Source organism: Triturus cristatus, chromosome 6 (assembly GCF_964204655.1).
Source record: "Triturus cristatus chromosome 6, aTriCri1.1, whole genome shotgun sequence".
Taxonomy (NCBI): Eukaryota; Metazoa; Chordata; class Amphibia; order Caudata; family Salamandridae; genus Triturus; species Triturus cristatus.
Window position 1 is genome coordinate 953,444,535 of NC_140589.1, and position 26,333 is coordinate 953,470,867.

Genomic DNA, 26,333 nt, shown 5'->3' on the forward strand with positions numbered 1-26,333 from the left:
GAAAGGTGCAATGAGCAAGAACTTGGAGGCAAAGTGGCATGCTAGAACAAGGAGCCAATACATTGCAGAAAGTTAACCACTCAAGGTAATGCAGTGTGAGAAACTTGCGCTACCAGATCTCCTTTTTGACCTGAAAATACAAAGGGACTAAAGGACCCGCTCCCCCTGGCTTGTTTAATCCAGTCACTGTCTTGAGTTGGATTGGATGTCCTGGATATGGCTACCAGAATTTCCATTTCTAATTACCGCTATCTCCTTTGCGTAGACTAGAACAATGCCACAACTGCTTGATGGAATCAGGCCCATAGATCAAGGAAGAAGAGATGCCTACTTTATGGAACACACCATTTTTCCCTGAATAGGTAACACAAGGGTTAATCCAACACTTTGGTGAATGTGAAAGAAAAGCAAAGCAAGTAAAGCAAAAATATTTACGTTAAATTTTTTTTTTATAATTTCATGCCAGAAAATCACTAGATGCCCTGCCCATCTAAACACACCGGTATAATTGGCCTCCTGCAGTGTTTTATCAAACCAACACCAAGATATTCTATTGCTATTAACTCCCCTCACAAATACATCACCCGATTGAGATGATCTACTAAACAGTTGAACTGCTGGCACATCCTCCATTCTGCCAACAGCCCTGCATAATCATTTGATACCAACTATGCTTTTGCAAAAAAAAAAAAAAAGCCAGCATACAAACATTAACAAACTTCTCTCTACAGGCATATCATCTCCAACCTGAATGTTTAGTGCACACCAAAGGTACCCCATGTCTCCTCTTTGTGATGCAGCCAGTCCCCTAACAGACCTCTGTCAACATGTCAGCCAGAGCGCATCACATATTCAAATCTGTTTCAGCAAACCCCTTATTCCCCGCCTCTGAAAAAATACCTAATCATCCCTACATGCCATCTGAGCTTTAAAAAAAAAACACAAAAAAAACCCCTCGCTACTAGGCAGCAGCTCCCGCTTGCAGCCTGAGTGATTGACAGAGCAGTGCAGCTGCACACTATCCAGAGTGACAGAGGGCATTCCTTCTGGTACATGCACAATATACAAATGACATAACAGTGGCAAGTGCTAGAAGCAAACACCGAGTGACTATTCTGTGCAGCGCAGCAAATTAAACGGTGAAGACAGCTAGCTGTGGAAATCTGTACTTATAATGGGCAGCCCTGGCAGGTGCACAAACAAATTTATGCTGCAATTGGGGGGCGAGGGGGGGGGGGGGGGGGGATTTTGAAAATGGAACACCCGGACAAACTGGCTTAAAGTTGAGCAGAGTTTAAGAAGTTATTGAATGGTCGTGGCAAAAAGGAAGGTGCTTGTGTGCAGACCTACTGCATAAACGCCAAGATACCTGTTGGTTTCATCTGCCATTCTTGAACAGCGCTAACTGCAGAAGCGGCATGGGTCTGAAAAATCCTCAAAAGGAGCATAGGCCTGTTAATTTCCCTATGGTACAAACCATTTTCTGGGTGAATTGAATTGTTTCCAATTTAGCTTTCTCGTTTACCCATGTCAGTTCAGATGCTGTTCTGTGGTTCTACTAATACTTCGTACTTAAGCTTTGTTTTCACCTAGATGTGAGTGTTAGTCCTAGAATATGCTTGTACTGTGTGCCAAGTATTGTCCTGCTCTAGATGTGTATGATGAGCTGCTCCATTAAACAAGTCCTGTTAGTATCATCCTGTAGTAGTGCAGTGTTCTGTTTCATTAATTCAAAGCTTATTCTAAAAGTGTAGAAGGCAAATGATCAAGTCATCAATCAAAAAAGCTTTAAAAAAACAAAAGCTGCCGCAGAATCCATAATGCGTAATACCCCAATGAAGACATTTTTTTAAATACTCTCGGAATTTCGATATCCAAAATGTACCAGAGGAATCTCATCCCATTTCTTAGTAATTTTGTCACAAACGTGCAACCTGTTAATCAACCAAAGCAGGCATGTTTGATTCGTACTTAAATCATTAAAAACATTCTTCTAACCACTTCAGGGGCTATCACAGTCAGAATGTTGATCACCAACTCCTTAACGATGGCTGTTTTTATAGAAGGTTTCAAAAGTAATTTGCTAGCTCATTATTAAAGAAAACTAACATTAGACCCTCAAGACCCCAACAATTACAGACCTGTAGTAAATAGGCCATTTCGAGGTGCTGCCTGTGATCGTACCATGAGCCTTGCGCTCCCGAGTCAACCGCTCTGGCTGCCGCGCCATACCTCTCCTCGCTGCTTCTCTTGAACCTTTCAGTTGCCTTCGCCACAGTCAATCTGACTCTAATAAGTCTACATACAGGACACTGCTCTCACTTGGCTCTCATCTTAGCTTCACAATAGAACACGTGATCCATACACCTCCTGTCTCATGGAAACCCTACAGCATACAGGCAGGAGTCGCTCAAGCCGAATCATTCCTACCCCACCCCCTCTGGACTCAAAGCACTCGGTTGAATGGCTAAGCTATCCAGATCAAGCTTCCCCCACATGGTACAAGCAACAATCTCTCTTGTACTGTCAAAACTATAGTACGCTTCACCATCTGCATCATGGCTCACATTTTTCACATATAAAAAGTTTTGAAGTTTCAGAACTGTCTCTAGACTACTCAATGTAAAGTTGCAAGCCCACATCTCCCCTGCCTTGAAGGCTCTCCAATGGTTACCAGAAGATCCTACTTGGAGCTGATATGTACCGCCCACAATGCAATGAATGGCCAAAGACCTCTTCTCTACAGCATAGTAGTAACCTACCCTCTATATTGGCACCCCGTTCCCAGAATCTCAGCATATAGGGAAAAAAATCATGGGTTGGTTCTGCAGGAAGTAATCTAAACAAGCATTGGCATAGCCAATAGGTCTCGCCTTTGGGACCTTATAAGTGTTTAGCCATGCAACAGTTGCATAACTAAATACTTAAGGTCCCAAAGCGAGACCTATTGGCTATGCCAATGCTTGTTTGTCATTGCCGTACTGCTTTGTCAAAAAGCGTTGGCTAAGACAATAGTTTGCAACAGTGCTTAATTTGTGCCCAAAGCTCTGTTCAGTCCATGGCCTCTGCTATTAAATGTTGGCACGGCAAATGCGTGGTCTTGATTCTACCCCTTGTCTCTTTAATCCACCACTTGACACACCCCACCCATGTATCTCTCTCTAGTAGGTTTCTGCTTTCTCCCTTTATGAGGGTTTTTTCCGTCGGATGAGAAAAAATAAGTGACAGTCCCAAGAATGAGTGCAGTTGGACACCACCAGCAACCACCCGCTCAAATTAAGCACGGGCCTAAAAGTGAGACCTATTGGCGTTGTCATTACTTGTTTTTAAGAGATGCTCAAAATAATAGACCGGGCAGTGATGGAGAGTGGCAGTTCGATGGACAACCGAATATAGAGGAACACTGGAAAAATAGGCATTGTCTCATCATCAAAGTAATTCGCAGACGAGCACACAGAGTTCAAGTGCGAATAACTGGCAGAAGGGAAAGTGTCTGCTCTTGATCGTGAATTTGCAGGTGTCTGATAGCAGAAAAGGTGCCTGTGAATTCAAGCGTGCTTCGGGAAAATCAGAACACATTACCCGCTCATGAAAAATACAACTTATGATAAAACACTCTAAGGGAGGCGTGAGAAGCGCCCAAAACTCAGAATACATTGTGCTAGCAAGAGGGCTTTTAAAGGGTAGAGGCATCGCCCGCCGCTGCGGCATCTTGCAAAGTACGTCATCGCCCGACGCGCCTCGGAGGCAAATGGCCTTATTTACAGCAGCCCACATATAATGCTACTTTTTACTCCTTCCCTTTGAATAATGGGGTGAAGGTGTTGTTGCAAACTGGAATTAATTAGAACAAGGATAGCCAGCATAATTGTGCTGCCACTTTAAGGACCTCCAACTAGTTTGGGGCTTTCAGCAGAAACAAAAACAAGCCAGCGGCCGCGGAAGACATCGCATGCGCAATCAAACATGAAAAAGTGAAAGTAATCACGCTCCAGCTCGGCGCGCGCGCCCGTGCACATGCACTGTAGTTCTAGGCTGGCCTGGTAGCACTTTTTGGAGCCCTCTCAAGTCTCGCCAGACCAGCGCATGCGCTGGGTCAGGCGAGACCTAAAGATGGAAGCGGTCTTATTGGCCTGGAGTGTTCACTCACCCCTGTCGGCGGCTCGCTCTTTTGGGACTCTGCCCCATGTCCTAAAAATAGTTTAAAAATATATATTACGGGAGGGTAAGAGTATCCTGACATTTGTAGGCCCACCACTGGGGCAAAAAAGTTGCAGTTTTTGAAATCTTGGTACTCTTTTGGGCCACAGTCTGCAACCTTGTGTTGGGCTGGTGCTGGGTGGCTGTGTGCGGTGGTGGGGTGGGGTGGTAAGTGGGTCGAAGGCCATACACACTGATGGGTTGGCTGCAGACCAGGCCCTGGGCCCAACTTCCTCTTCGCTGCTAAGCACAGCAAAGGCAGTGTGTGTCGAACGTTTAAGTGCAGAGCTTGGCTGCTGGCAAGGCCTGAAACCAAGGCTGTCCCTTCGGTGCGCACAGTATTTAACAATCAAAAAATTGAAATTCGCCAGTTATAAGTAACTGACGTAAGTATAACTTGTACTACTAGGATGCTCTGTTTATAGTCTCATGGCTGCTGTGGTGAGAATTGCGACAGAGGTCCTTGACCTCATCCCACCCTCAGTGGCAGTCGAGACTAACGTCTTGACGGATGTGCTTCAACCGGAAGTGACCTCCTCAGAACAGCTTCTCCCTTTCAATGAAGCCCTCACGGACGTCTTCCTGGTCACTTGGCCCAAACCCTGCACGCTGTGAACAAGATGATTGCCAGCTGCCATCGCCCTAGGGGACTCCAAGTTCCTCACAAAACACCCTACTCAGGAGAGCTTGGTGGTCTAAGCCTCCACACCCTTTATAAATCCCTTCTCAAGAGGCTGGACATTTTATGAAAGAAAATGTTTTCTTCTACCAACCTGGCGGTCTGTGAACACGCATACCTTATGGGCAGTTATTCCCAGTCCTTATGGGATCCAGTTGGGCAGGTGCTGCCTGTGGTCCCAGAGGATCCCCGGGCGATAATCTCTGAAGCTGTTGCTGATGGGAGAGATGCAGCTAAGTTCATGATTCGATGTGGGCTGCACACGACTGACTCGCTAAACAAAGCTGTTCCTTCATCAGTGGCCTCAATAGTGCCACGCCTGGCTGAAAAAAAGCTGGCTTTTCCGGGGATGTCCAAGTGTCCATTATGGACATGCTCTTTGTCTCTTCAGAGGACACCGTGATGGAGCGCTTTAAGGATAATAGCTGCGGCCAGGACCTTGGGCATGCCCCTCGCCAATCCCAGTCTGCCTCTTGCTTCTTACATGGACATGTAAGCGGCTACCAGCCGCATATTAACCAGGCCATCCACCATGGTGTGCAAGATCCCCAGCCTCTGCATGGCCGAGGACATGGTACCCACAGACCCAGTGGGTTGGGTGAGAGAGAGAATCTCTCGTTTTCCACCAGGAAGTGATGGCTTGCTTGGCTTAGGGGTCATATAGCGCGCCAATGCGCCCCTCTGGTGATCTCCAAGGTAATGGTGGTGGTTGCGACTCATCTGCTAAGATCAGGGGTGGCAGTCTTCCCCCTATCTTGGCGACTGGCTGTTGGCGGCAGTCTCACCCAAGGCTATTTTCCCACCCACCACACACACTTCCAGACTACGGAGGATCTCCTGCAATCGCTGGGTTTCACTATCAATTTGCTGGAATCACACTTAACTCCCTCTCAGATGCTCCCTTTCATCAGAGCTGTTCTGCCCTTCAACAAGGAAAGGCCAGTGCAGATGTTCAAGGGCAACACCACCGCCATGTGTTGCTGCAACAAACAGGGCGGGTGGGGTTCTGTCAAGAGGCTCTGAGTCTCTGGACATGGCTGACAATGTCTGGGCATTCCGTTGACGATTCCAACACCTGGCGGCTCTCTGATTGCCAGGGCAGTCAAACTCAGCTAGGGATGCCTAGCGGATCACAAATGGCCTCTCCCTCCAGACTTGGTGCAAGGTGTCTTTCAGCTGTGAGGCGAGCCTTGGTTTTGCAGCGCGAATCTTTCTGGATTCACTATGCTGTGCATTATTCTGCGGTCTCGTGGTTGGGTCCGGAATCGTAGTATTCTATATATATATATATTTTTTTTTTTTCTGTGGCCCAGGTGGGCGTCGACGTCCCGCCATTTGGTGTCGTCCTGTGACGTCGGCGTGCTTCCTCCGGAAGTTCCCACCTTTGGGCGCCATCTTCAGAATCTTTTTTCTGCCGCTAGGTCAGGATTGTCTCGGAGTTAGTTTTTGGGAAAGAAGATAAAATCAAGCAGAAAACACCAAAAGTTAGTTTTTCAACGCACGACCAGAAGCACAGAGCCAGGACGAAGAAGAGGGCGAGACAGATAAAGAACTTCAACGTCCAACGGAGAATGCGCACACAGGGGGCCCCCTGAGCGCAGGAATGGACAAAGCCCCATTCAAATTTTGCTGTAATTGCCGCCACAAGTACGCTCAGAAGGACCAGCACCCGATCTGCAACCTCTGCCTGCCAATCGACCACGAAAGCAAGGATTGCAACGCTTGCTCGTCATTCACCCGAAGACCTTCAGGGTGAGAGAGACAGAGGAGAGCGAACTTCGCCATGCAGGGGCATGGACAACCTCCGTCGCTCCGGGACTTGGGCCTCTCCAGCGGAGAAGAGGACAACATCGGCGAGGGACCAGAGAACTACGTGGTCGCAGAGACCGATAAGAAGTCGACAAAGGAGGTAAGAGACGTCGACCCTTAAAGCCCCGACAGACTCTCGAAAATCTGAGCCAAAGTCCTCGAAAGGAGCACTGGCGCCGAAGCACTCGACGACTACAGCTGCGTCCACGTACAAACATCCCAGCGAATCCTTCGAAAAAGACTCCCAGCCGGCGAAAGCTCTAGACAAGCCTAGGTCGTCTAAGCACAGACCCGAAAAGTTGTGCTCGACGCTGAAGGAGATTTCGACGTCCACATCGACGACCTCGAAGAGAAGCGCCGAAATGGAAAGAAAGAAGAGGAGGCTCGAGGCCGAAATGGACAGTGTCCTCCAGAGGAAGAAGGACTTCGAACGGATGAGAAGATTCACCATCCCTTCGAAGCCTTCGACAGTAGTCGAACCAGAAGTCGAAGAGCAGTTCGAAAAGGCCGAAAACTCCAGAACCAGAAGAGAAACAGGACGAAGAGGGCCTGTATTACTACGAAGAAGGTGAGGATGATCAACAAACTAACTTGGGCTTGACACCCTCGGAGGCGCAGGACCTGGAATGGCAGGACCTCGACGCCGAAAGCCCGGAGGAGGGCGTAGAGTCAAACCCGCCAAGGCCTTCGCCGCCAGACGACATTGGCATCTACAACATGGTCATCAAGAATGCTGCAGCAACATATGGGGTAAAATTAGAGGAAGAGAAACCAAAGGCTTGTTTTTTCTTGGAGACCCTACTCCCCACTCAAACAAGGAGCCAATTCCTACCCATGCTTCCAAGTGTACTGGACCAGGGTAGGGAAGCTTTCAAGGAGCCAGCCGCCTGCAGATTCCTCGAAGGATCCAGCGTATATCCAGGGATCCGTACCAGCTGACTCCATTATAACGTCAACTGCCAGAAAGTGGGCCAACATCCCCACGAACTCTGGACCACCTCCAGACGAGGAGAGTAAGAGAATAGACCTCATGGGGAGTAAGATAGAGAGAAATGCTGCGATTCACTGGCGCATTGCGAACACCAATGCCCTAATAGACATGTGTACCAACATTGGGAGGAGGTCGGCCAGCTGCTCAAACATCTCCCAGCAGAATACCAACAGAGGGCTACACACCTAGTGGAGGAAGGCAAAAACATGGCCGACACCTGCCTAAAGTCGGCCCTGGATGCGGCAGACAAATCCGGAAGGCTTATGATGATTGGAGTGACGGAGAGAAGGCATGCCTGGCTGAGGATCGCTGCCTTCAAGCCAGAAGTCCAGAACAATATTCTGAACATACCCTTCAATGGGGAACAACTGTTTGGCACACCAGTGGTCGAGAAACTGACACAGCTCAAAAAGGATAATTAAACTGCAAGGTCCATGGGAGCTCTGCAGTTCAGAAGGATGAGAAGGGGCACACCCTCAAGACCAAATGGCAGAGGAAGGAGCCAGCCGGTAACATCGCACCAGGCTTTCCAGCAAACTTATCAGGGAAACAACCAGGCGCAGCAGGGTCAGCAACAGCAAAGCTGGCAGTACCAACTCAGGGGCCAGTCCTTTCGGGGGCGACCGAATGGGCGGGGACAAACCAGAAGAGGGGGACAGCAACCCACCTCCAAGTGACTCCGCTGTATCGAACTTGACCACCTCCACAACATCTCTAGAGGGGCGGCACAACAAAAGACCCAAAAGAAAATTGAAATGGAGAGAAAGAAGAGGAGGCTCGAGGCCGAAATGGACAGTGTCCTCCAGAGGAAGAAGGACTTCGAACGGATGAGAAGATTCACCATCCCTTCGAAGCCTTCGACAGTAGTCGAGCCAGAAGTCGAAGAGCAGTTGGAAAAGGCCGAAAACTCCAGAACCAGAAGAGAAACAGGACGAAGAGGGCCTGTATTACTACGAAGAAGGTGAGGATGATCAACAAACGAACTTGGGCTTGACACCCTCGGAGGCGCAGGACCTGGAATGGCAGGACCTCGACGCCGAAAGCCCGGAGGAGGGCGTAGAGTCAAACCCGTTAAGGCCTTCGCCGCCAGATGACATTGGCATCTACAACATGGTCATCAAGAATGCTGCAGCAACATATGGGGTAAAATTAGAGGAAGAGAAACCAAAGGCTTGTTTTTTCTTAGAGACCCTACTCCCCACTCAAACAAGGAGCCAATTCCTACCCATGCTTCCAAGTGTACTGGACCAGGGTAGGGAAGCTTAACGGGCGAGGACAAACCAGAAGAGGGGGACAGCAACCCACCTCCAAGTGACTCCGCTGTATCGAACTTGTCCACCTCCACAACATCTCTAGAGGGGCGGCACAACAAAAGACCCAAAAGAAAATTGGACACGCACACAAAGGAGAGATCAGCGAACATGTAACACCGGTAGGAGGCAGATCAAAACACTACTTCCAGGAGTGGAAGAAAATAAGACAAATGGATACTCAACATCATACAGTTCGGCTACTGTATAGAACTGAAAAGAAAGCCACCAAACAGGAGGCCAACCAACAAAACGTGCTCAACAAAAGAGCTCGCACTCCTTTTATAGGAGGCACAAGAACTCCTCCACAGGGAGGCAATAGAAACAGTACCGTTCAAGGAAAGAAACAAGGGAGTGTACTCCAACTACTTCCTCGTACCAAAAGTGGACGAAACGTTAACGCCCATCCTGGACTTGCGGTTCCTAAACAAATACATAAAAGCTCAAATTCAAAATGACGCCCCTACAAGAGGTTATACCACAAATAAGGGACAGGAATTTGATGTCCACTATAGACCTCTAGGATGCCTACCTTCACATTCCCATGAACCAAAAACACAAACTCCTACTGAGATTTGCCATCAACAAAGCGCACTACCAGTTCACAGCCCTGGCCTTTGGGCTAAAATCCGCACCACGGGTCTTCACAAAATGCCTAGCTGCGGTAGCGGCGCACTTACGGAGGTAGGGAATACATGTGTACTTACCTACCTCGACGACTGGTTGGTAAAGGCGAATTCCTACAGCCTATGCAAACTGCATGCTCAGCGGGTCACGCACACGCTTGCAGAACTAGGGTTTACGATACAATGGGGAAAGTCCTTTATAGAACCAGAACAGGTGAAGATCTGGGCGCACAGATCAACACCATTCAGGGCAGGGTGTTCCCCAGCGAGAAGAGAACCTTCGCCCTGCTGAAGGACACGTCCATACCGGAAGGGGCAACCTCTGACAGTGAGCACAGTGAGCAAAGTCATGGGGATGATGGCGTCCTGCATACACCTTGCCCCCAATATCCGACTCCACATGAGACCATTCCAGGAATGGCTCCAGCAGCAATGGTCACAGGCAACAGGGAGTTGAGAAGATCTAGTGGTTGTAACGCACTCAGTGCAAGAGGAGATCACATAGTGGCACACAAAGAACATAACAAAGGGGAAACCATTTACACCACCAACTCCAACAGTGACCATCACAATCGACGCATCCCAAATGGGATGGGGAGCACACATGAACCGGCTCAAAGTGAGGGGTTTGTGGACACAAACAGATGCGATCAGACACATTAACTACCTGGAACTAAAGACCGTGTTCCTTGCCCTTAAAGCCTTCCAGAAACAACTTCACGGGCAGAGAGTGTTGATACAACACCACAACAATGTTCTTCATCAACAAGCAGGGAGGAACACAATCTGTGGCGCTATCCAGGCTAGCGCAGGAGATATGGAAGTGGACCATCCCACTACAAATAGACCTCCTGGCGATACATCTACCAGGGAAGGACAATGTGGAAGCAGACGGACATCAGCATCCCACGAGTGGGAGCTCCATACACAGGAAACGCAAAAGCTATTCAAGAAGTGGGGGACCCCACAAATAGACCTGTTTGCAACACACCAGAATGCAAAATGCCAATACTTTGCATCCAGACAGCCAGGTCATCAATCCCAAGGAAATGCCCTTCTGGATAAGCTGGTCGAAGACATTTGCCTACGCTTACCACCCCCGATACCGCTGAGTGCTCAGCAATTGCAGAACAAGCAACATGACGCTGATACTGGTAGCACCACAGTGGGCCAGGCAGTCCTGGTTCTCACAGATAGTGAAAATGGCACAGGGGCCACCACACAGGTTCCCAAAAAGAAGAGACCTGCTCTCAATGCAAAACGGAAGGGTGCTCCACCCAGAACCAGAGAGCCTCAGCCTAGCAGCTTGGCTCCTGAAAACTTGGAGTTCGCACACCTAAAACTCCCATAGAGCATGCTGGCGGTGCTGCGGGAGGCAAGGAGACCTACCACACGGAAGTGTTGTGTAGCAAAATGGAAAAGGTTCACCCAATGGTGCATCAAGGAAAAGCTCCAGAAGAGAATCACCAGGGGATCAACAGTGCCAAGATATTTAACACACTAGCTAAAGAGTAACCTAAGCTGCACCTCGCTAAGAGTACACCGAGCAGCAATAGTAGCCTACACAAGAGGAGAAACCGGCTAAAGTTTCTTTACATCCCAGGTGGTAAAAAGATTCCTGGAAGGAGCCAAACTAATCCCCCCCCCCCCCCAACCCCGACAAAGGATGCCACCGCCGGCATGGAACCTCAATGTAGTTCTAACTCAACTTATGAAGGCGCCTTTCCAACCCATTCACAAGGCCTCTCTACATATGCTCACCATAAAGACAGCTTTTCTGGTAGCAATCACCTCGCTACGCAGGGTACGTGAACTGCAAGCACTAACATTACAAGAACCCTACATTCAAATTCACAATGACATGGTGGTAATGAGAACAGAACCACATTTTATGCCAATGGTGGTGTCAAGGTTCCACTTAAGCCAGACAATACAGATACCAAGTTTCTTCCAAAAACCATCCTCAAGCGCAGAAAGGGCACTGCACACTCTGGACGCTAGAAGAGCAGTGATGCATTATATTGAGAGAACTAAAGATTGTAGGAAAACAAAGCAGTTCTTTGTGTCTTTCGCAAGCAGTTTCTTGGGAAGACCGGTAACCAAAAGCACCATCGCACAGACAATCCAATTCTGCCACAAGCAGGCAGGCCAAGAACTACAAAGAGCGGCACAAGCTCACTCTACCAGAAAAAAGGTAGCAACAATATGATTCTGGTCACTCTTGCTTTGGTGATCTCTCGCCTGGATTATGCCAACTCGTTGTATGTTGGCATCCCAGCATACCAACTGAGGAGCCTCCAACTGGTTCAGAACCAGGCGACCAGGCTGATTTTCCATCAGCTTAAATGGCACCATGTCAGTCCACTTATGAAAAGCCTTCACTGGCTTCCAGTGATTAAGCGCTGCGCTTTTAAGATGGGTTGCACCATTTTTAAAGCACTACATTGTAGCGGTCCGGCTCGTCTTCATCGCTACATTCCCTCTCGAGACCTCCGATCTTCCCACTTGAATTTGTTGGAATTCCATCATCCAAACGGAAGAAGTATGGCGGATTAAGGTTCTCAGTCCTTGCTCCACAATTTTGGAATTCTCTCCCGGTTGAGATAAGGTCTCTGACCTCCTTAACCCAGTTCAGGAAACCGCCAAAGACCTGGTTGTTCATCCAAGCATACTCTGACTAAGCGATCTCTCGGTCACCGCCTTGATCCTCACTTGAGCGCCATGAAACCGTTGGTGTACGCGCGCTTAATAAATGCTTTTAACATAACATAACAATAGACTTCCTGGCAAACACACCCATCAAAGACATTTGCCTGGCGGCAACATGGGCTTCAGTGCACACGTTCACTAAGCACTACTGCGTGGATATACAGATGAACAAGGAAGCACAAGTAGGACAAAAAGTGTTTCAACATATATTCAACAACCAACGCTCCTCTTCCACCCAGCCGCCACAAACCTAGCAAACCGCTACGGAGTCTATGCACAGCATAGTGAATCCAGAAAGATTCACGCTGCAAAATGAATAGTTTCTTACCTGTCGGTGTAGTTTTGCAGCGTGAAGACTTTCTGGATTCACTAGCGAACCCACCCACCTCCGCCAGAAAGATGAGACCGGAGGAAGGGGATCAAAAAAAGATCAAATGGGAAAAGACTTTGAAAAGAAGGGGATGAACAAAAATAGCACAAGACAAAAAAAAAATCTGAAGATTCCACCGACGTCACGGGAGGACACCAGATGGTGGGACGGCGACGCCCACCTGGCCACGGGGAAAAAAAAGAGAAATACTACGATTCCGGACCCAACCACTAGACCGAGGAATAATGCACAGCATAGTGAATCCAGAAAGTCTTCAAGCTGCATAACTACACCGACAGGTAAGAAACTATTCGTTAGAGCTGTTTGCCATTAACGACAGAGCTCCATCTCAGCAGTTCTGCGTGCATGAGTTTCCAAGACTGCTTTCGCACAAAGCCGCTTTTCGCTTTGAGTTGGGCAGGCCTGCTTTACGCCCATGCCACTTCTGCCCAGTGTTCTCAAGTAGATTAGGAACGACTGGGCCCAAATCATCCTTGTGGCTCTGGCTTGCACTCAGCATGTTGAGCATGGCCATCGGTCCTCGGATCCCACTGCCTTTTAGAGAGAATCTGTCAAAGCAGCAGGGGAGGATTCTCCATCCGAACCGGTCAGTGCTCCACCTTCATGCGTGAAGATTAAGCCATGGCAGTTGACCACCTTCGACCTTTCACTTTAAGTTTGTATTGTTACCTTGGCAGCCAGGTTTCCCCACCCCTTCCCTTGACATCTGGTAGACAGCAACGTTCGCCTCTCTGCACACATTCATGAAACACTACTGCCTTGACAGTCTGGGCCGTCTGGATGGGCACTTCACCCGTTCGGTCCTGCAGGACTTTTTGGTTTGAACGTGTTTTTCAGACCCACCTCCAAGGGGGTATTGCTTGGGTATCTATTCTAAGGTATGGGGTCTGCGGCTGGATGGGCTCTACCAGATAAGGCGTTACCGAAGGTAAGTAACTTGATAGTTTATGAATTAGATTGACATGCCTTTCTATGTAAATGTAACTTCATCTTAATGTATCCAGGTACTTGTGATTGTGCATTGTATATTATAATTATTTGTATAGGGTAAAAATATTAAACATCTGTTATGTACGTAAAAATGTTTATCCATTTTTTTCATATATTTGTGTGTATATATCAATAACTTACACATGTGTAAGTATATGCTTGTTTGCATGATGCATATGTCGGCAGGTGTGAATATGACTAGAGGGTGGGTGCCAATACCTGTGCACGGGTTTTTATGCTTTTTGTCTGGATGTGTATTAAAACATCCCAGAAAGTTATGTGGGTATGTAGATGAAGTTGCTTATATACATGTATGTAAATTGTTTGTGCTTGTTTATAAGGATGCATACAGAAATAAAAAAACGAATTTAAGTGCATGTATATTTGTGCAAAACATACGCAAGTATGTTTGGCCATGTCTTATTAAACATATATGCATGTAGGTAGGTGTGTGTATGTGTTTATATATGTTTACATCTTTTATAAAGCTCTGGGAAATAGGGAAATACACGTCACTGTGTGTGTGTATATCTTCATATATATATATATATATATATCTATATCTATATATATATATATCTATATATCAAAAATAATTCTTCCTGTCTTCCCCCTTCTCTCTGGCTCATCCCAAACTTTTCAGACTACAATGGTTTCCCCAACATGTTTCCAAGCTCCTCTTTCTAACCAACGAACCGCCGCACATAACTCCTATTAACATCTCGCATTGTCCCTTAGCTAGTTCACTTCAATTAATCTATCCCTATTCAAAACATGAGTAAATGCATGAGGATTCAAGAGCACAAACCTAACTACTAATCCTGATATGAAAAGGAAGCATATATGTTTGTGTGTGTGTGTGTATATATATATATATATATATATATATCTATCATCTCGTACTTCATCTTGGGTTCAGGAGTATTGTGTTGGTCACCACAAATCGCTTCAGTGCCTAGTCAGGGTAGTAAGCGCTATATAGATACAACCTGCTTTGGCCTTCTCTTATTAGAATGGTTTTAGAATCTCCTTGGGCAGTTTCATTATCAGTAAGCCAATGTGTGCTTGATCTATGTTTTGCTAACCTCCTAAGCAGCTTTAGGAAGAGGGCAATTTTGGACACAAAATGTAATCAACGTTAAGTATCCTTCAGTAGGGACCTGTATTGACAATTGGATTGATTTGATTTTATTGGTTGAAATTAGGAAGTCCTTTATGTGGAATGACTTTGGGGGCGGGGGGTGTCATTTAGCAAATTGGGAAATCACTGGATTATGTGTTCAGCCTTATACAAATCAGAACAGTGTCTGTTTAGTATCAATGTTTCCTGGATTTAATGTCTGTCGTCCGGAGCTAGTTGAGCAGTGTGTACAGCCGAATGCTCAGGAAGAGTGATGTTTAAGCATGAACTAGTTTAAAATGAAGCGTGCACTAGGTAACCACTAATGAGCAGTGCTAAAACTCAAGATTGTTTTTTTTTTTTCTCCCTCTGGAGCTGACCATCTGAATGGTGCCAAGGTTAAAAGTTTTATTGTCTTTGAGATGCCAGTAAAAAAAAAAATGCTCAAATACTTCTGCAGATCTGATCAGTTAATAGCACAAACTGCTTTTTTCAGGTGTTGTATGAAGTAAAAAAGGCATTGAGAAATTAATTGAATTCAAGGAACCAGAGATCTTGCTAGAATTGACTGAGTGAGTTAAGGTCTGTTAATGAATTATTTCTATTTAACAGCCAGTCTGGAAAATGCTTTTTCAGTAAGTGAAAACCAGTAATAACCGCTGCAATGTATAGGGAGTATTTGGTATAAGTTCACACAGACTGGAGTTCTGGAAGGAAATCAGAAATGTATAGGCTGAGAGGATTGTATTAGACTTGACTTTGGCACCTGGGTTGGAGTCTGGTATATAAATGTTAAGTTCCAGGACACCACTTTACTGAAGTAATTTGAATACTAAAACGTAAAGTGACATGGGTTCTAAATGCAGTGGTAGTGCTGCACAAGTCACCATAGTGTGGCTAAGACACTAGGCTTTGTTATCATGGTTTTTGACCTGTAAATTATTATTTCTGCAGCTTGGTACAAAAGCTTAGCTTTAGAAGCACTGATAGAGAGAGAGGCTGATATGCAAGCTACTTGGGTATGTGACAAGTGTGAGGTTAGTATTGGGATCTATCTGTTTGGTTTGTCTTCGGTGTTGCCACTAGATACAGCAGTGTTCTTGTCAAGGCATTATGTGGGTTCACCGTGACTTACCAGATTCTTAATGTTTCTTCTGAATTCAGATTGGGGCTCAGTCGTTTTTGGGTACTCTTGGTAGCAAAATGATATGCCCTTGCATGGCAAAGCATAAAGACTTTTCAGGTCAGTGAAAGCATAGCAGATATGGTTAGTAAAATATAAATGGCCTTCCATAAGGATATCACCAGGGCAGTCAAAAATGTAATCCTTGAGGATATTCTAGATAGTTGAACGAAAAAAAAAACTTTAGGTTTCAAACTGCTTCAAAACTGCAAGTAAGCATGTACTTAAATTTGTTGCAGATCTTCTGGAACTCCTAACTCCATATTAAAATATGTAGAGTATTTTGGAAAAGATGCAGAAGCTTAGAATCTGAGTCTTTCTTATTGCATGACGCACCGCTATCAGATTTCCTATTTGTTTTGATGGCAAAAAGTCGTTCTTTAGGGGCAGGATGGCAACAGTCACTGAAGTGACTTATTTCATAATGGGCCCTTGGTACAGCAGAGGACAGTTCTGTTGGCTCACAATTGCTGTTAAGGATTCTGAGGTGGCAATTGTGGCTACTATGAATTTTCTTGCACTCCAAGCCTACCCAAAAATAGTCTTTCTTTTTTTTCTGGAGGCTCTACTTTATGATCTCCTGTAAATAAAATCTGAAGAATGTAAACACAGTTGAGGACTTTGGTTAGAAGGCTTGAGAATGTTTCCTTAAATATAAGCACAGCTAACAAGTAACTTCATCACCTGTAATGAAAAACGCAGCTCTTCTAAGAACAGCAACAGATGCCCTTTCGGCGTAAATATACAGATGTTAAGGATATTGCAACATCCTTCTCTAGAGCCAAAATATGCCCTGCTGCAAAGTTATTCTTTCAAGCTTGCAACCAGGTAAAGGTATATCCTCCCTGTGTGGCAGAAAATACCGGTAAACGGTCATGATTTTTGTTTGGTGAAGGCGAACAGAAAAAGGATTTATATCAGCTAGCCTGCAAAGTATGTGTTGAAGTTGTAGATTGGGTTGAAGGAAAACTTTTTTTGGTGACTGAACCTTGATGGTAAGATTTCAGATTGAAGTGAAGAAAATGCTCTATAGTATTGTAGTCTGGATTGTTGTCTAGAAAGAGTTGGGGAGGCCAGAAGTGTGTGTAGAGTAAAGTTTAGGGCATCTGATCTGTAAACAATGGCCGACATGGAAGATTGAGTGTACTTCTTAGTGATGTGGTTGGTGTGCTGTCTGGACGTGGCTGCCTGAATCTCCATGGAACCCCGTTATGTGTATTGAAACCATGAAAACATGCTTCTCAGGTAACTGCTTTTTTCAGCTGCATAGATAGTGGATAATACAAAGATTTTCTGAAGAGGAGTCAGTTTTTGTAAGCTTTTTTTGCGATGATTAGCATATCCTAAAAGTAAATCGGCTTGCTGTATTAGGCTGTCACTGCTTACATTAACATGATCTGTAAATTACGTTTGAAACTTGGGAATGGAACTCTGCCTTTATCCTCCTGAAATCGTTGGGCCGAGTCATTATTACATTGTGTAATCATTACTCCCGTTCTCTGCAAAAGAGAATTGGAACAAACCAACTTACGACGTAGAGTGCAGTGTGTTGGCTGCGGGTAAGGGTCATTCAACAAAAAATATTCGGGGAACTAGGCCTGCTAGCTCTACAAAACTAAATACATTCAACACCAACCCCTTGGGGTTGTGCATTGTGTGGAGCAGATATTTGTTTAAATGGTATGATCCTGACTAAAATGGCCTCTTCATCTCTGCCGAGATTGGCTGAAAATCCACCCCTATATAGGCAGCTTGGCCTGCAGAGCATAGCGAGTAGAAATGTCCATTTGTCCAGAGATGATGTTGCGTAGTTTCTGAACAGGATTCTGGCTGACCATCTCCTGTGGTTTAAATATGTGAAGGATCTTTCAAATTGGCATGACAAGGATCTGAGGAAATACAAGGATCAGGAGCTACAATATTGGGGCTAGTGCGTCTTTTTCTCTAAGAAAACAATGAAATGTGCCACCATCTTGGCTTTGTTTCCCATCAGAGTATGTTGGGGGAGGTTTTTTTTTTTCCTTCCTTTACCCACATGTTGAAGGCGCTTTTTTTTTCCTAACCATTTTTAGGAATTAGATCAGAAGGGTAATTGGGGCTGTATAATATTGCTCATTGGCTGCAATTTGTCTGTTCGAAGTTTCAGCCATTCTGCTAGGTCCTCTTGCCGCCTTTGGTTAATGGGGTGCCGGTATTGAGTGATTGTATTTATTATCTAATTTGAGTAGGGAAAAATGGGCAACTACAGAAGACTCTGGTAGTGTGCAGAAAGGCAGATTTTGTACATTCTGTGATGAATGAACATGTAAGGTACTATGCCTTACCGGTTACGATCTTGTCTCTGTTCCAGTTCTTGTTTTTATAGTAGATTTATTTTTGCTTTTTATAAACGATATAAATTGTATGCATGTCTTATGATAAATTTATCTCTAAGCCAATTTTGATTCTTGCGGTGACCATAGGATAAACTCCTTCATTAAATGCTTTTGATGTCATTCTAAATATACATGGCCGTGTTTTTCCCTGCTAAACATGTTTAATAAATTGTAACAAATATTTTGTTTTAATTTGTAGGTGGAAACAATATGAATCTTATGTACAAGCCTTGGAGAGCAAGTATACAGATCTTAATTGTAAGTTTGTATCAGAAGAAAACTGAAGCATCAGGACTAGCATTACCTTAAACTATTGCAAATTGCAGATTAAATTATTTCAGATTGACACATTTTTTGTATTCAGAGGCAGCTTGTGTGCTGATGTAGAGAAAATTGAAAGCATTTTCTCAATCTAACCAGGGATAATACAGTAACCCCCAAAATAATGATTTCCTGTTTATTCATGTGGGTTAAGAGAAAGGAATTAAAAAGTGCAAAATTAATTTGTATACTTCACTTGTGTTGCTGATGAACAAACATTTATTTTTGTCCCCTAAGCCCCAATTTAAAATGAAGCATTTTATTTTTTAGTAGTCATCACTTCCAAACAAAAGAAACACTGACCAAATTGTCTAAGCTTTTCTCCAGTTATAAATAGCCTAACTGCATGTATAATAATTGCAGGCAAGTGCCAGATTATGGTTTATTGTGTTTTGTTTGCAAGCACCATGGTGTTGTGCATTCTCTATCCGTTCTTGGTGAAAGCCGTTATTTCACGCTGTTTCGAGGTATGAAACAATTCAACGAATTTTGAGGGAAACTAAATAAAAATTGGTATTTTTAAACCTTTTATTCTTCCCTTTCTTTTAATATGACATACTTTATAAAATACAAAACTGCAGCTGTTGTGTTTAATTGAAAGGAGCACCCAGGTGTATTCAAGGTTTGGGAAAAAGAGTGTAGCAGGTGCGTCTCTTGATGTTGTACTCTGTGGAAAGTAAACATCATCTCCCAAAGGTGCTGTCTGTTAGTTGGCTTTAAACATGAAAGCTTTGCTGTGTATTAAACCTATCTGTGCATATTGGATGCACCTAAAGGGTCTTGATGCCCCCTTTGTCGAGGGTAGGTTAGTCTATGAAATTTAATTTAGCTCTTTTACTCTCATGCACCTCTTGGGCTTTTGGTACACAACGTTGCTATCTAGCCCGAGTGTTGCCTGAGAAATGTTGTTGTCTTCATTGCGCTTGGCACCACTTTCTTGGGAATCACTTCCAGTTCTCAGTAGATCCAATTTATTTAGACTGGTAAAACTTGGCCAGAGGGAATACTCTGCTCGAAGGTCTAAAAGCCAGCCTTTAACAAAACAATTGTTACTGTAATCACCTGTCGAAATGCTAAAAAATCATCAAGCCAGTAACTGATTATCCCACAATACATAACTTTCTTGACAGATGAAATGCTCTTATGAATCATTCAAAGAATTGTCTTATGATTTGTAGTTATCGTTGTAGAATTCAGATTCAGCTTTGTTCATTAAAAGTTTCATATAATGATACACTAAAGTATGAAGTATAACAGCGTTATAAGTTACATTTTATTAAATTTCCTTTGCCAGAACGTTTTCAGTTAAATTACTGTTGGCAGCAATTGCTGTTCGGGTTCAGCAAATAACTTGTTTGAAAGACCCCACACTACTGTTTAAGGAAACTAATGTTTAAGTTAAGTTTTCACTGTCTACTTGAGGCATCCTAACACCTCCTTGTAAATCCTGCTGTGTCCACTGAGCCATTGTTCATTAGTCCCTGTTAATCAGAAAAATAATAGACCACTTGATTTGTATAACCAGTTTCAGACTTCCCTGCACTTTCTTTTTAAAACCAGCTAATGATGTGACTGGGCTGAGAGAGTCTGAGGAGAAACTCAAGCAACAACAGCAAGAGTCTGCTAGAAGGGAAAACATCCTGGTAATGAGGCTGGCAACAAAAGAGCAGGAAATGCAAGAGTGTACGGTAAGTTTTAATATTGCTGCTGTGTAATTGTGAGTTTAGACCTGATCTACTTTGTTTTATGATCAGAATAAAATAATCAAAACACTTTTGATCAACCTGAGATTGTGCTATAGCCTAAAATCTTGTAATTTAAATGATATTACAATGGCATTGTAGACCATCTTAGCCGCTCCCCTACCGATGCTCCAGTATTAGCAGGGGCTCGCGTGCCTGTTCTCATGTTCGCGGACGACACGTTGATAGTTTCGCGGACACCGAGCGGGCTTCAAAAGGCACTAAATATGTTTGGAGATTTTTGTAAATCACGTGGTCTTGAAATCAACCCCTTCAAAACCAAGTTTATGTCCCTAAACCAGCGGAAAAGATTTAGAGGTGTAATTAATTTTAATAATACCCCGTTGGAACAGGTCGAGGCATTCACGTACTTAGGAATATCCCTCCAGAGTAACATGTGTTGGAAAAACCACATTGATATGGTCGCCCTAAAATTCCACCAGTTGGCGGGGGCAGTAGCCTCCAAACATAAACTTTCCCTAACTAAGCCCATTACTCCTGTCCTAGAAATTTATAATATGAAAGTCATAAGTGCTTCATTGTACGGTTCAGAACTGTGGGGCTTTGCTAACTTGAACCAATTAAGTTTGGCAGAAAATAAGTTCTTACGCTGCTTAGTTGGAGTTCCTCAAAGTACCCCAACAATACCGCTCATATATGACCTAGGCAGGAAAAAAATAGAGTATATAGCACGGCTACGTCCTCTCCTTTTTTGGCGACGGATTATAACTACTCCTGAACTTACCCATTATGCCATCGCCATGAAAGATATTATTGTGGCCGATTGCTTTCACTCTATTCTATGGCTAAAGGAAATTAGGGGCTTGCTAACTAAATTAGAATTAGGCCACCTATGGGACGAATCAAGTGGCTCAAGCTTTCCATCTAAGCAAATCCTCAAAAAAATGTACTGGGATATGACCTGGACGTTTGTCCTCAGTTCTGGCCAAAATGCTAAGCTAGCAGGTCGTTTCCTTGACATTAAATCTATACCCTTCTGTGAGGCCTATTGGGACATCCTAGAAAGGGCCTTTGACAGGAAACTGTATTTTCAGTTTAGAATTGGGACCCTGCCTGTAAAAGCATTTACCCATAGATGGTCATCTAACCTGGATAACAAATGCCATCATTGTAAAGATCTGATTGAGGATATAGGCCACTTGTTGTTTGTATGTCCTTTGTACACCAAACTTCGCCACAAATGGCTAAAACCAGTGTGCCTAAATTTGGGGACACGTAGGTACAAAGTGGCTCTAAGAATATTTGAATCTGATTGTTCCCCTCCCATGGCTATTGCTGTGGCAAAATTCCTAGGGTGGGCCTGTATGAATTCCTGACACCTAAGAATGTATGATCAATTTTAAAACCAAGTTTTCCTTTTTCAGAAGTGTTTTTCACCATTGTTGCTGAAGCTTTTTCTTTTAATTCGCCAGCATCATGATTTAATGAGTTTTTAAGGGAAAACATGTATATTGTATTTTATTGTAGTATTTATGGTATATGTTAGGATGTTACATGCTTTTATGACATGCTGTCGAATAAAGCTTTGAAATTGAATTGAAATAATCAAAACACTTTTGATCAACCTGAGATTGTGCTATAGCCTAAAATCTTATAATTTAAATGATATTTAAGCATCTTTTAAAAATACCCATCTGAAACCTAGTTGATTAATTTCTAGAACAAACATCCCCATTAAACAAGTATGTCGAAACCTGCATTTTTTTGGTCTGAGAGCATTTGTGAAGTTTTTAAACCATGAATAGGTGTTATCAACTTTACCCAATTGCTAGCCTGCTGTATAGCCCTGCAGAGACCAATAGTCATTACATGTTCTCATCCGAAGTCTTCATATCGGTATGTAAAAAATATTTTTACTGTGTTTTTGGAAGTCTGCACAGTAGAGATTATTTGAATGAACTGGGAAACATTCACAAATCTTTTGTTACTTGTTCTTTTATTATGCTAAAGCAAACTGTTATCAGGGAACACAACGTGACAGACTACGACATACCAATATTTTTCAGATCCCATTTAATATCTTATTCTGATAGTTTTTCGGACTTTACTTCTGTATTTTCTGAGCTCTGTTAATAACAGGTTGTTACCCAATTTAAAGGTACTAAAACTATCTGTCTTCAGAAGCACTGAAATCTGAGTATGCCTTCCGAGTATTCCAGCTTGTGACTTGTAGACTATCGCATATTTCAGCAGAGAAACTCCTACTCACTGAGCTGTCCAGTTGGTTTACTTACCTGACTACTCATTTATTCAGTTCCGTTCTTAATCGTTTGAAGGATGACCCCAAAATAGCAGTCTGACCTATTAAATTACTCCTTTATGTACATTGCTTTTCAAGTAGCTTCTCTAACCCATGTAAATAGTTGGCTTATATTTGTTTAAGAAGGTATTAGTGGTGCTGATTGAGCATTACAGTTTAAAAGCTTAAAACTCCACTCGTGCAGTGCTAGAACCAGGGGGAAAAGCTAGGGTTGATGGGGGTGTGTGGTCCCCCCAGATATAGAGGGTGCAGAGTTGGGCCGAGGGGAGGTGAATACTTTATTGACCTGTTGGTATAGGACAGTGTACAGGTCCTGAGAGGTCCCAAAAAGAGAAGGGGACAGAGCTATTATGCTTAAACAACAAGAGGGCTCCTTGGGGAGGATAGCTTGTGTGGCATTCTCGTCGGGGAGCGGCTTCTGTGGTCCTTGACTGGCTTCTCCTTACTGCCGGGACGTCAGGGGGTTGCGTGTGTGGCCCGTATCCTCAAAGAGAACAAAAAAACAACCAGGTCAGCTACACAGGGTTTGGGTCGGTTACTTCACCGCCAACGTCACCCACAATCAGGGATGTGCCTTGAGCTTAGGAAGGAAGGATTTGTGCACGGGATGAGGGAAGGGTTTTTAACCAAGGGCCTTCTCACAGTCCTGACCTTCACCATCCCGCAGTGAAATAACTAAAAAAACGGTACTTGCCTAGGGCCACGGCCCTCCTGGGTCGTGGCTGTCTGAGTCTTGCCACCCTCCTTCCCGCCAGGGTGGCTGGACTCTTGGGCATTGCCACTAGGCGGTTCTTTTGGCGACGGGCTGTTTTTCCTCGCCGTTGTCTTTCTACTGGGATGAGGTTCTGGTCCAGTCTCCTAAACAGCAGTCTGCGGAAGCGGCGTAAAACGAACCTTGGCGTTCTCTCTCCCTGCTGTTTGTTCCTCCTCCTGCCGGGCAGTTGGATCCTCTTCTGGATAGACTAGACCGCCTATTTATTGTTCCGGCGGTCTAGTCGTGGGCGCCATCTTTGAATTCTCGCCCGCGAAGGGCGCGGGACTACAGGGTGACTCAAGATTTTCTCTAGATGACACTGCTTCCCTGGTTCAGGAGCTCAAGAGAATTTTACCTTATGAGATTAGTAGCAGTCATTCTTTTTGGCTGCTGTGTTGTGCTTTCCAATGTCATTTGTGTCTTTTTTGTTTTTCCATGTTTCTGGACGATCTAATAAAAAAAATAAAAAAACTTTCTTGCAAGACTTATTTTTCTCACTTTTTGTATTGTACCAAAACTTTATCTGCCTTGCAATGTGCTGCACATAACCAACTAAATAAAATTGATGTTCAGCAAGCCCAGTTGAGCGGTAACCACTATCCTGTGCTTTTTGATGATTGGTGTTGCAAATATTGAATTAAATTCATCATTGTTCAAACCCACAAAGGTCCCAAGCAAGCCTCTTTGGTTGGTGTATGAATAACTGGGGACGTTTTGTTAGTGTGTTTTTATTTGTTTTTCTTATCACTTCCTACACTTACCACCAACACTTTGTTGGTATGAGTGTTTGGGGACTGGAGGAAGAGGTGGGATGACAGCCTAGGGGCTATACATTCCCTCCCTAAAAAGGTGAGGTGGCACTAGGAAGTAGATGTTTTCATCAGTCATCATCCAGGAGAGGGAAGGAGCTCCCTGACAGATAACACAGTATTGGACAGGATGTGGTGCAGCAGCCAGAGCTGCCGATTCGAGCGCTGGGGTCCGATACTTGGCGGTGCCCCAAAGCAACATTCTGTGAGTCTATGCAAATCGATACGGGTGATAAATTGTTATATAAAATGCTGCATTAGAAAAAGGCAAACATTTATGAAAATATAGTTCCACTAAAGTGGATATTAACAGTATTTCGGTGGCGGGAAACCAATGAAAAGCAGACCAGGAACCAGCATTGGTAAATGCAGGAAAATATGCTGCAGCCAATAGAACCAGAGAAAAGTTTAGTGGCATGCACAGGAACCAATGAGACGCCAGGAAAAAGAGGAAGCCAGATGTAAGTCACTTAAGTTTATATTAATAGATTTCTCAAGCACAGTGCAAGGGGAACCTAAAAATGTCATCCTATTCTGGATCTTCAAACTACGAGCACTCGTAGAAATGTTTATTTTGTTCTGGAAGTGGATTACATGTGAATGAAGGATCCAAAGGAGGTTTAGCCTAAAGTGTGTGGGTGTGCAAACGCGCACACAATTTTGTGTTATCTGAGACTGTAAAAAAAATGTAAACCCCACCATTTAAAAACTTGCTTACATCGGAGAGCCCTACTTCTCCAAAGTAGTTGGACATGTACATTGGTCCAAACTGTTAAGCATTTTTATTTTGAGTCTGAACAGATCCGTATTAATCCATACTGTCAATAGAACATTTATATATTTTGTAGCTGAAATGTAGCTAGTCAATTAATGCAGCAAAACTATTTTTCACTTAGTAATTGGGTAGCTGACTGCAGACCTTATACAAGTGAGGACTGAAAAGAGAGACCAGATTACCCTTGTAAAGATTCAAACACTTGTAAAGTGTAGCTAGAATCATTAGTGACAGAAGGCCATTTTGCTATAGGATGCATTCTGTAGCGTAATTGCACAATTAAGCACAATTATGTGAAATGCATCTCACACTAAAAATTACCCAGGTGCTTGTTAGAGTAAAAATTAAACTCCAGAAAGTTTATTTCTGGTTCCTCGTGTTCATAACGATGACACTTTCAGAGTTGTAGTTTTGTGCTTAAACAATACATACACAGTTCGCTCGGGTAAAAAAATCTATCTGAAATGCTGCTCGCACTCAAAAGTTAACCACCCAAAGTGGTGCATCTCGTGTTAAAATTTCTCCATGAAATTACGCAATGTTTGGTGTAATCTCAATTTTGCAAACATGTTAAACCAAATTACCGAAGTTACACTGGTGTAATCAAAATTTCACCTTGGCCTATACTAAAATAGGTTTATTTGGGCACAGTTATTTTATAGCTTGTGCTTTTTTGACCTAGGGAGGGAAGTCTTTAAGCAAAACTTGTGGCCACATAATTTCTCTAAAGCTCTGTTCCCTACCTAAAAGTCCAGAATCACTCTCATAGCTTTCTAAATATACGCTACAAGTTTTGTCTGCACATACTGATGTCAGTCTTGAACTGCTGCCCCCGCCAGACAACATACAGGCCTATTGGGAACGACTTTGGGACCACCATAGATGAGTTTGTGTGGGAAGGACTACTATACTGCGCTCTCTGATGGGGTGAATCGGGGGCTGGATTACTCCATATGTTTTGGAGCTGCCCAAAGCTTGGTGTCTTCTGGCAGATAGTGACTAACACATTGACCGAGGTTATAGATGGGGAGGTCCACTGCACACTGGGACATTGCTGCCTCCCACTGGTTCCTGCATACACCCAAGACTAACTGGTAGTTTTCCGGACCTGGTGCTTCTCTTGGCCAACAGGGAGATTGCCTGGAACTGGAAGGCACAGTGAGGGCTTACTACCGAGGGATGGAGAAGGGAGGACTGGGTGGACTATGAGGGTGCGGTACGACTCAGACGGGGCCAGGGATCCCTCGAGGCTTCTAGAGCTTGGGAAG

At 44.2% G+C, this 26,333-nt stretch overlaps 1 protein-coding gene across 1 annotated transcript in view; it reads left to right on the forward strand.

Moving 5' to 3' along the window:
- WTAP (WT1 associated protein) overlaps positions 1 to 26,333 on the forward strand; it is a 153,637-nt gene that overhangs the window by 16,751 nt on the left and 110,553 nt on the right. The window contains exons 4-5 of the mRNA XM_085611648.1: positions 18,583 to 18,641; positions 20,265 to 20,392. Coding sequence (XP_085467774.1) covers positions 18,583 to 18,641; positions 20,265 to 20,392 — 187 coding nt within the window. The remainder of the gene's footprint in view (positions 1 to 18,582; positions 18,642 to 20,264; positions 20,393 to 26,333) is intronic.